We start from the raw sequence: 10780 nt of genomic DNA on the forward strand, positions 1-10780 counted from the left end.
CTTTGGAGTTCATGGCATAATATTACAATGCCTCTGGTTGTCTGATGTTGTCGTTAATGCACGCGGGCGGGATGGGATCGATCATCGATGCCGGAAACCGTTGGTGGTCTGCTTAAGGTTTGTTTCCCCCTCCATCTGCCACTACCGGCCACAGAGGTACTTCAACTTGTATCACTTGATCTCGACAACCTGCGAGAATCAATCAATTGATTAATTCCCATTACAAATTGCCCAAATGAAATCAATTTGAGGTACTTGCGTTGCTTGTACCTTGGAAAACCCCCCTTCCTTTCCTCTTGCCTTTCCAACAGCCAGCCACGGACCCAACCCAACCCGCCCAGTTCCAGTTCCAGTTCGAGGTTCGTGTCTTGCCTTGTTTCGACAACATGGCGTTATGTTAGGTTGCCTTGCATGAACGAGACGACTGCAGCCGACCTCGACTATGGAGGCCTGGACTCGCCATTACGTAGCGCACTAGGCATCCTCTAGTATTGACCGACACTCGCAGATGCCGCCAAGTACACCGGATGATCCTCCTCACTTACACATCCTGACCGTACAAAGCCTCTAACCTACAGGCCGCTGGCAACTGGGCGCCTCTTCTGCTCTAGTGGTACCCTGGTACTACTACCACCCCTACAGCAGATCGTTATGGCCTGCTGTCTGTGGGCGTGCAGGGCTTGGGCGTGCGGGCGTGGGGTTACAACCAACTTCCAAAACCCAAGTCTCGGCCAGTTCGGCCCATCCATCAGGCAGGCTACACCTGGTACAGTGGCTGGCTGGTACTATAGCTCAGATTCGAGAACAGTTAGCCCAGCATGCGACCGCTTTCCTCTTGCATCGGACAATTCTTTTGAGCGGCCGTAGGGCAATGACTCGCGTTGCAACCATCGCCTGAGCGCCTCTGACTCGATCCGGCCCGGAAGCAACCGAGATCTGACCTAAGCTAGCATCTAACATCCCGGGTTACCAAGATGTACTGTACGTACATGCATGGGGTCAATTGATCACCATCATCCTTGGCTATCCATCAATATAATAAGCAAAGCATGCAAAGAGTGATACTATACTGCCTCATCCACTCTTTCACATCTCCATATCTACAGAATAGTCACTCCCTGCAGTAGCATGTTACACATCCAACCAAGCAGCCTTTTTATCGCTTTCCCGTGTTCAGTGGGCTCTTGGCATCGTAGACGTCCGTCGTAATCAGCTCCGGATAGTCCACACCACCCTGTTTGAGCGCCTCTTCCATGATCTCCATGATGACAATGCTCTCCTCCAGGGCAACGTCGAGCTCTCCTTCTTGCCGTCGCGTAGGCATCTGGCGCACTCGTCGGCCTCCCAGAACATGCCATGTCCCCACTCTCGTTCCTTGTCTTGGGGGATCGGGCAGTCGACAATCTCGACCTTACCCGCACTATCCTTCTTGACGATTCGGTATTGCAGCGGCTTGAAGGCTGGGCCCATGACCTGGATCTCGCCCAAGGGTCCCTGAATCTTGATGGCAGGACCACCACTGTTGTGACCGTCGGTGTCGGTGGGAATACGAAGACAAGTCATGGCGATCCCCATGCTCTTGTGCTTGGGGAACTGCAGAATGATGTTGGTCATCTCGTCAGCGCCAGTGGTGTACTTGTTAATGGCAGCAACCGTCTTGGGTGCCTCTTTTTCTTGCTCAGGCTGGCAGTGGTACAGGATCTGCATCAACCATGTTAAAGAGTAGATGCCCAGGTCTAGCAGAGCACCTCCTGCAAGGTCAACGTTCACCATGCGGTTCTCATCCGGGAAGGTGAGGGATCCATTAGGACCGTCATTTCCGAACGAGTTGTCGGCAATGACGCGATATACTGGGCCGATGATGCCCGACTGGACAAGCTCCCGGATCTTGATGCTGAGGGGGAAGTATCGAGTCCATACAGCCTCCATCAAGAAGAGATTCTTGGATCGGGCTGTATCGACCAGCTTCTTGGCTTGAGAGGCGGTCACGGTGAAGGCCTTTTCGCAGAGAACGTTCTTGCCAGCTTCCAGCGCCAGCTTGGTGTTCTGGAAGTGGTGGCTGTGCGGGGTCGCCACGTAGACGATGTCAATGTCTGGGTCGGCCACCAACTCGGCATAGGAGCCGTAGGTCTTGACACCTTCAGGAGCCTTGACCTTGGTCAAAAAACTGGCGGCGCTGTCCTTGGATGAGGATGAAGCAACGGCAACCAGCTTGTGAGCAACATCGTGAACATCACGAGCTGCTGGGTTGGTGAGGAGGTCCTTCACGAACGCTATGCACTTCCAGGTCAGAAAGGGGGGTACTTTGGTCCATTACAAGTGGACAGGAGGGACGTACTCTGGGCGATACCGCCCGTGGCCATGATACCCCACCTGATAGTATGCGGTTGGGAAGCCATCGTTGCGCGGCGTCGAAGTTTGATAGGTATGTGGCTAACGGAGGCGAGAAAAGGTAAGACAATAAAATCCTTGATCCGGGTAGAGTATAGACAACTCGGCAGCTCGAGATGGTTGTGAGAGAGTACACCTTTTTTTAATGAGCCGAGGAGAGATCGAGACACTGGGAAGGAGAGGGAGAGAGGAAGGGAATATTAGACTCCATCTCCTCATTCTAACGGTCGCTGGCCCGCGTTCCCGTTGGAAGGTGGGGTAATAGCCTGGCTGTCACCACCTTCCTTAGTCGACGACATCGCACTTGCGGCTTGCCCCTAACCTGGGAACTTTAAAACATGGAAGTTGAGACGATTGATTACATGATATGATTATTTCCTTAGGGAGAGTCTCCTTCCTCAGTTTGGGTCGTACTGCTCTCGCAGCATCACAGAAAAAGGAAGCCGCAATGTAACGATAGCTTGTGCTACCGACGTCATCCATTTTCGATCTTTATACCCACTAACCTACAGAATACCTTCCCCCACGCGGGGGCTGAACTCGATGCAAAGTGGACAAACCCATAACCCCTGCCTTCGAGTATAGTGTGCTAGGTTACTTCCCGACTTACACTTGACAGTGTCGTATCAACCCTGCACTGATTCTATTCCTTACCAACGAACAGAAGCATCGAGTGACCGCGTAACTACCATTCATCCTTCCAACCTATGACAAGAGCATGTCATTGAGACTACTTGGCGCCCCAAGTTCACGAACCCGGGTTTGCTTGCTAAGACATAACATATCATCCTTGATTTCCTCCTTATCTCACACTGCCAACAACATATCAAAAACCATGGATACTCAAACTTCTAATATCGCTTCCCCTGCGACCGAGACCCCACCGCCGCCACCCAAGCCGTCCTGCGGCTTGACCCAGGACCTCACTCTGCCCAGCTCTTCGTCGCCTTGGGTGACCACGACCCCGCGGCTCATCTACGGCACCGCCTGGAAAAAGGACGCCACCGCCGACCTGGTCTACCAGGCCCTCAAGTGCGGCTTCCGCGGCATCGACACCGCGGCCCAGCCCCGCCACTACCAGGAGCGCCTCGTCGGCGACGGCGTGCGGCGCGCCGTGGCCGAGGGCATTGTCACCCGCGAGGAGCTGTACCTGCAGACCAAGTTCACCTCGGTCCACGGCCAGGACCCGGACGACCTGCCGTACGACCCGGCCGCGCCGCTCCAGGAGCAAGTCAAGGCAAGCGTGGCGAGTTCGCTGAGGAATCTTTGCATCCCTTCTGCTGCTTCTTTGTCTCAACAAACGGGGGACGACCACACTTACAACAACGCCGCGTTGTCGTCGACATATCTGGACTGCGTGGTCCTGCACTCGCCTCTTCCGACGCTCGAAGAAACCGTGGCCGTGTGGCAGGCCCTCGAGGCGTACGTGCCGGACCGAATCCGGCACCTGGGCATCGCTAACGCCAGCCCGGGGATTGTCGAGCACCTCCTGTTGCCGCCCGAAGAAGCCCAAGGCACACCAGAGTGGGCCGTGGGGGTCCGGCCGTCGGTGGCGCAGAACCGCTTCCACCGGGAGACGGGCCACGACGTGGCGCTGCGGCGCCGCTGCCGGGGAGGAGGGGGTCGTGTACCAGACCTTCTGGACTCTCACGGGCAACATGCAGCTCGTGAAGAAGTCCGCCGTCGTCAGCGACCTGGTGGCGCGCGTCCCGGGCGTCAGCCGCGAGACGGCCTTCTACGCCCTCGTGCTGGGCCTGCGGGGCACTTCGGTCCTCGACGGCACGACGAGCGAGGAGCACATGCGCGCGGACCTCGAGGGCATCAAGCAGATCGAGCGTTGGGCGGATGGCAAAGGAAGGCAAATGTGGGAGGATCAACTGCAGTGCTTCAAGCGATTGATTCAAGAAGTGTAGCAGCAAGGGAGCTAACGCTGGTCATGGACTCCGAGGTTCTTGTGTAATTATATCATCAATTGTCGGTCTTTTCATGGGGGTTTCAACATTGGGCAGGTCACTTATGTTTAGGGAGGGAAGTCGGGAGTTAGGCTAGTTGGCTTGATGGAATGAATCGATTAATTTGGGCTCTACCTCCTCCTTTCCTCTGGAGAAGATAAAGCCTTAAGGGATGTGTGTTTCGTTGATAAGGCGAAGAATGCTTTCAAAGTTGTATTCGTCCAGCCTGAGTGTGACGCCCTATGTACATCAAACCAAGCATCCCAAACGCAATAAAGCAGAAATGCGACCCCCAAAACGCCGAAGAGGCTATGCTAGCTTGGTGGCTGGCCCCCTGATGCAATCAACGTATAACGAGCAAAGGCTCGCAGGAAAGGAAAATACAGTATGAATGAGATAGAGTAGGATCAGTCGGTCCTTCAATCGTCTTCTTCCTAGGCCTCCATCTTCAACTTGCCTGCTCTCAGGCTAGTCAAATCATCCTGCTTCAAAGAAAACACGGGTCAGTACTTAAGTCAAGATATTATATGTACGTTTACAAGGGGGGCGGGAACGAGTAAAGAAAAAAAGCTTACCTCTGCTTTCCTCTTGCCCAAAACCGGTTCTGGCGTCCCCCGACCGCCGCCGCCATACCGGACCGCGGCGGCGGTGCTGCTGCCACCCGTGGCCTCGTGGTGGCAGCTGGCGTGGTAGATGCGGTCGCCGACCTCGAGGGCGTCCTCCCAGACCCACTCCTCGTCGAGGTAGACCTGCTTAAACTTCTCCTGGCAGATGGGGCAGACGCTGTTGAGCAGCACGGGGTCGTCGGGGACGGGGATGTACCGCATCTTGGGCGCCTTGGCGACGGAGCCGCCCTGGGTCGCGTTGGCCTGGGCCGTCGGGACGCCGCCGATGACGTCGACCGTCTCGCGCGTGCTGAGCCAGTCGTGCTCGTCGACGAGCCAGCCGCGGTTCTGGCCCGCCTTGTCGGCCTCGGCGATGCGCTGGTTCACCTTGAAGTGCCAGTCCATGTGGGCCGTCTTCTTCTGCTTGCCCTCGGCGTCGTTCTTGAACCGGCGGCCGCACTGGGTACACTGTGTCCCGAGCGACTCGAACACGAACGGGATGAGATGGGGTCGGAACCTATATTTCTTTGGCATCAGTGATTTGTGATATATGTGATAGCTGGCTGGCCATGTAGTAGAAAAGGGGGTAGGTAGGTAGGTAGGTAGGTAGGCAACATACTGTTTCAACGAAGAGGCCGTGAAGGCGATATCGCTTGTCATATTTTCCACGGTTGGAGGCCCTGATACCGCGGGTCTGGGAAGAGGAAAAGGCAGCGACGGCATAGATGGTATATGGTTAGGGGTGGGTGTACCGCCGCTTGCAGGGCCTGTCGAGGGCGGAGGAATCATGCCGGCTTTCCGCAACATTTCCATCAGTGATAATGCATCGGAAGGCGCAGGAGCTGCGGGCTTCGGAAGCTCAACCCTCTGAGGCGGGGGTGAACGTAAAGCCATCGTTGCAGGGGGAGGCTGAGGTGTAGATGCTTGTGGTGTGGCAGAACTTCTTGCCAACAGAGCCGCCAGAGCACCGGAACCCAGTAGAGAGTCTATGGAAACCTTCGGCGCTGCTGGAGGAGCTGAAGGAGGAGGAGCTACTGCTACGGCTGATGCTATAGGTACAGGTGTAGGGGTTTGGGCAGGAGTTGCCCTTATAGTCACAGCAAGTTCAGCAATGCGATTCTTTATGAGCACTAATTGATCCTGCGGCAAGTTCTGGGTTTGAAGAATACTTTGCAAATCCAAGAGCGCCTTCAGTCTTGTTTGTATGCTAGGATCATGTGGGTTGCGTGCAAATTCAGCTTTAGAGGCTGCGATGAGCTGCTGAATGTCATTATTCAAAGCATCTACGCTGATTCCGGGCTGTGGCATTCCAAAGCCTCCAGGATACGGCGGATGGAAGGCAGACGTGCTTGCACTTGGCTGAGGTGTCGAGCGTGTTGGCATGGAGATGTTCTGGATGGGCGAGTTAGTGTAGGGCCGCGGCTTATATGGGCGACAATAACTTACCTGGTGCTGGGGATATTGGCCAGTCGCTTGTGCCGGAGGTCCAAACGGACCGGCCCCATTTGAGTGGTTCCCAGGATAACCACTGGCTTGTGACGATGGCCGAACGTTAGGCGGAGTGGGTGTATTCCGGTATGGCACGGATGGCTGCTGAGGCATGGGCCTTCCGCGGCCTAAAAGCTGCTGCTCGTTTCGATAATGCTGTTGCTGAGCCGCCATGGCCGAGGTTCTAGCTTTGATCAAGGCATTCTCGATAGGGCGCGTCACATCCGGCGGAAATACCGGACGGGTATCGATGGAACCCGGGATAGGCTCTTTCCAGGTCTTGAGCATCTCGTCCATCTTCCTCCGGGTAGGCATATCCACGGAGGCATAGGCGTCCATGTATGTTTCGAACAGCCTCTTGCCAAAGAACAGGGTATAGGGTGTTCCCACGTTCTTGATAATGGAGTCGAGTACATATAGCGAAGGCAGCTTCTTGTGCGATGCGACCTGTTTAGACTGGTAAGCAGTTGTACATGGAGGAATTCTCAAAGTAACAGTTTGTCGACGTTCATAGGGCTCCAGGCTATTAGGCTGCTAGCAAATATTGGTGGTAGCAACAGTAGACAAATGAAAATCGCAAAAAATAGCAATTTCGACCTACCCTCTTGATGTGATTTTGTAACGTCTGCGCGATAGCAAGGGCATGCTCTGTGTTTTCTCTTGCGATCATGGTCAAATTCTGAATATCATATCGGTTATTCACCTGGAGATCCTCGAGGGCTTCGCGAAAATCCTCGGCGAAGTGCTCGGATTCCTGATACGACGCCATGTTGATGGCTAAGTGTTGCGTACGACAGACAAGTCCCTCTGCTTCCCCGAAATTGTGTTAGGGAGTGGTAGTGGTAATGATGATGACGAGAGAAAAAGTCTGTAGACGAGCTGCGCAGAGTTTGTCGCCCAGATTTTGTTTTTTTTTTCGTCTTTTTCTTTAGAGTGTTTGCACAATGAGGAGAACAAGTGCGTCAATTGACAATTATCACAATGGCCCGGCTTCACCCTTCTAGAAGGGTCTCTTCATCAAGGATACGGAGATGTGTAATTCTGGATCTTGGTTCATTCCCACGATACAGATTTGCACTCCTCTGCCAGACTCGACTTTTCTGCGAGAAAGGTAGCCTCGAAAAAAACAGAGACCACCTCTCCAGGTTTGTATCTTCCCACCGAAATCGTCCCAACCTGAGCTACAGATGACCACTACGCCGGCAGGCGTACTTGCCTGGAATGGATGGTGATCTCTTGATCAGTTCAAGCTTGTTGTTTTCTACGAGCCAGCGGGCGGGTGGACGAGGGCGCGCGTGACGTGACTTTGGCTTGGTGGTGTGATGGTAACGAATGAGAAAGCGTCGCGGGTGGTCGTCGGAGGGGGCGCGAAGTTGTGGTTAACGAAACCTCGATGTTGTATTCATTTAGGGACAGAGTGTCAAGCAGGCGGTTGGAAGCGAAAGAGCGCAGAGCTTGGGTTTTGGGGGGCTCGGAGGTTGGATGGGGTTGGGGTGTTCTTGTTTTGTTCTTAAAAGCTTTGCTTTGTTGCTCGGCTGGAAGGACGGAGATGCCTTTGCCCTTTGCGAGACACAGTCTTGTCAGCTTTGGGGGATGGATGCGCTGCTAACCAAGTCGGGATCTAGCCTAATCCTAATCTGCTAAACCTTGGCCCACGCACGTACCACATGTATCCATTCAGTATGATCAGCCCGCCCTTGTTCCGCTTACTCATTATGTACATATCATATCCCTAGCATGGACACAATCATCCCTTTCACCAACAAGGGAAGACGTTCTATGACTGGACTTCTTTATAGGAGCATTGAATACAAGCCTTTGGAGGGCAGGAGCCTTGGATTGTTGACGTGTGCCATATCAAGATATGATTAGTTACAATGAGTTGGTACAGATGGGAAAACACTCCTCCAGGCAACCATTTCGCCAAACCGCCTAATTAGTATTATGGCTTTTATATATCGTTCGTATATTACAAGAGATTACGTATACTTACTTAACTAATGAACCAAGTGCTCTGCATCATGAGACTTGCGAAATGCCCAAACCTTCATTTCATCATGTAGTGACGACGTCTGGTGAGAAAGATATACTGCCTTGCTTTGAATTAACATGACATGACCCCTTCCTTGGCCGCAGTATAAAAACTTGCGCCATCCAGTACCGAGACTCGATTGAACCAAAATCGGCAATAACGAAACAGACTGCTAAGCCAACTGCACACAATATGGCCCCGAATACACAGCGAAAACCCGGGATTACGACGACACCGACCCGGGTTTCAGCTCTACGAGGAGCGTCAATTGGTTCAGGAATAGGCCGAGGATACTAAGGTCGATGAATACCATTGAGGAAAAAGAGAGGGCCCAACGCAATGCTTACTCTTGCTTGTCTTCTCGATACATACCGTGAATATTGTAGGAGTTGATAAATCCAAGTTCTCCTCGTCACGGGCAAGATACCCAAGACTTGCAAGTTGGTCAGTCGAGCAGATGGATATGCTACATGTGTTACGTCTTGACCATATGACTTGAGAGAGCCGGTATCCACACACACACAACCGGACACTGGGGATACAATGTAGGGATCGACCAGCATGCTGAAGTGAACAAAGCTTTAATTTCAAGGCGCGTTAAGATGCGCTGATCATATGTAGAAAGAAACCTAATCTCTCAAAAAACTCCAGGGTATATATATACCACGTGCAAAGCAAAGCCACCAACGCCGCCACCTTTCCGCCCTTTTTTTCGTAGATTAATTGCATATCATGCGCTCTCGACCAATTTATCGTTTCCACACTTAGATCTGGGAGAACTGATCGACGTTGGAGGCAAGGGAATAACGATTGCCACTGGGTTGTCGCAGGTGATTAGGGTTACTGGGGTGCCGTCCGTGGATTGGGTGGAGCGCCGAAGGAGGACGCTGCAGACCGGGGATGACGGGCGAGGACCGGCTGGGCACGGGATCGTCAATCACCTCCTCGCCTTTCTCGAGGTCGGGCTGAAAAGGCATGGGTCGGCTGATCTTGGGCTTCTTATTGCCCCTGTTCCAGAACGACCTACCCTTCTCCTTTCTCACCGACGCGCTGCGGTGGCTCTCGTAGTCTTCCGAGTACGTATCGTAGGGGTCGGCCTTTCTGCTGCTGTATGTTTCTGTCGAGGTGACGGCACCGTTGCTTCGGAGCTCGCGAGCGGTCAAGCCGCCCTCGCCGCTGAAGAGCCACGACGTGACGATGTTGACGATACCGAATGTGATGGCCAGGATGCCGCCGGCGAGGCAGAGTCGCCAGAAAGGCAGAGCCATGTGGCTGGGACCGTTGCGGGGGTCGCTGAGCCTGCCGAGGGTGTGGCATCCCAAGATGACCATGGCCAAGCCAAACCACTTCAGGCCTCGATGAGGTCCGACTGCTGGCCAGTTCCGAGTATACCATGCTTGAATGAAGCCAATCGTCTTGAAGGAAGGAAGCTCCGAAACGGCGAGAAAGATGCAGATAACCAGGATGAAGAAAAGGGCGACGTCGTTAAAGAAGGTAAAGCCATCGGGCATCTTGGCCGGGATCATGAGGATCACGGACGAGGCCGCAATGAGCAAGAGAACCAAGATGTTCAGGGAGCGAATGACATTGAGGATGATGTAGGCCGAGCCCTTGACGCTCGACGAGCGGTCAACGTTGAACATGGTGAGAAGCTGATCGAGCTTAGTAGTTGTGTCTCTGGGCTCGAATTTATCAGTGGTCCGGTTCGTGCTAGCCATGTATATGAGTTTCTGGGTAAACCAACGGGGATAACTGCCTGCAGTTGCTGAAGAGGGTGTGGAAAGTTTGCACGCCTGATGAAAACGCTGGGCTTCCGGGGAAAGTCGACTATCTGGCTCGCAGATCCGTTGCTGAACTGGCGTATAAATAAAATAGATGGAGGATGTAAAAAAGAACGTGAGGAACTGTAGTAGGTAGTTTGGTATGAAGGAAAGATGGTGTATACAAGGAAGTCGATTTCACCAGTGAGACTTATAGGGAAGTGAACAAGAAAGACATGCCAAGGCAATGTCATTATGATTGTCTCCCTGGGAACAATGAAGCTATCGCGGCTCAGAGCGAGGAAACAAGGAGGATCTTGATGAACCGGCGGCCCTCGCTGTTTTAAAGAGAATAAAGAAGCTCCATCGAATAGACTCGGTGGAGATTCGGCCTAGACGATGAACAATCCAATCCTGGACGAACACACCTGTGGCACCCTCGAGCCCGAGCCAGGGGGAGCTTTCTAAAAAAGAAGTCCGGCAGTCCGGCTTGGTGAACCCGTTTCAATAGGACAATGTTTCGACGGGACCAGTTGTTTCCAGCCAATGAAT

The 10780-nt window shown here is 53.3% G+C and overlaps 4 protein-coding genes across 4 annotated transcripts; 1 reads left to right on the plus strand and 3 right to left on the minus strand.

Moving 5' to 3' along the window:
* Positions 1-1156: 1156 nt before the first annotated feature.
* PG994_001970 (uncharacterized protein) lies at positions 1157-2399 on the minus strand (the record flags this gene model as incomplete). The annotated part of the gene is given in 3 exon segments (XM_066853379.1): positions 1157-1274; positions 1292-2273; positions 2339-2399. The coding sequence occupies 3 exon segments, from the start codon at positions 2397-2399 to the stop codon at positions 1157-1159; spliced, it is 1161 nt and encodes a 386-aa protein (XP_066721520.1).
* An 827-nt stretch (positions 2400-3226) lies between these two features.
* PG994_001971 (NADP-dependent oxidoreductase domain-containing protein) lies at positions 3227-4304 on the plus strand (the record flags this gene model as incomplete). Its single annotated transcript, XM_066853380.1, has 2 exons — positions 3227-3979; positions 4056-4304. 2 exons carry the CDS (start codon positions 3227-3229, stop codon positions 4302-4304), a joined length of 1002 nt encoding a protein of 333 aa, XP_066721521.1.
* A 473-nt stretch (positions 4305-4777) lies between these two features.
* PG994_001972 (uncharacterized protein) lies at positions 4778-7205 on the minus strand (the record flags this gene model as incomplete). Its single annotated transcript, XM_066853381.1, has 5 exons — positions 4778-4825; positions 4919-5465; positions 5568-6340; positions 6395-6883; positions 7038-7205. 5 exons carry the CDS (start codon positions 7203-7205, stop codon positions 4778-4780), a joined length of 2025 nt encoding a protein of 674 aa, XP_066721522.1.
* A 2027-nt stretch (positions 7206-9232) lies between these two features.
* Positions 9233-10111, minus strand: PG994_001973 (uncharacterized protein; the record flags this gene model as incomplete). The annotated part of the gene is made up of 1 exon (XM_066853382.1): positions 9233-10111. One exon carries the CDS (start codon positions 10109-10111, stop codon positions 9233-9235), a length of 879 nt encoding a protein of 292 aa, XP_066721523.1.
* Between the last annotated feature and the right edge of the window lie 669 nt (positions 10112-10780).

Source organism: Apiospora phragmitis (assembly GCF_038363925.1).
Source record: "Apiospora phragmitis strain CBS 135458 chromosome Unknown utg000002l:1.0-5516284.0:1.0-5523493.0, whole genome shotgun sequence".
Taxonomy (NCBI): domain Eukaryota; kingdom Fungi; phylum Ascomycota; class Sordariomycetes; order Amphisphaeriales; family Apiosporaceae; genus Apiospora; species Apiospora phragmitis.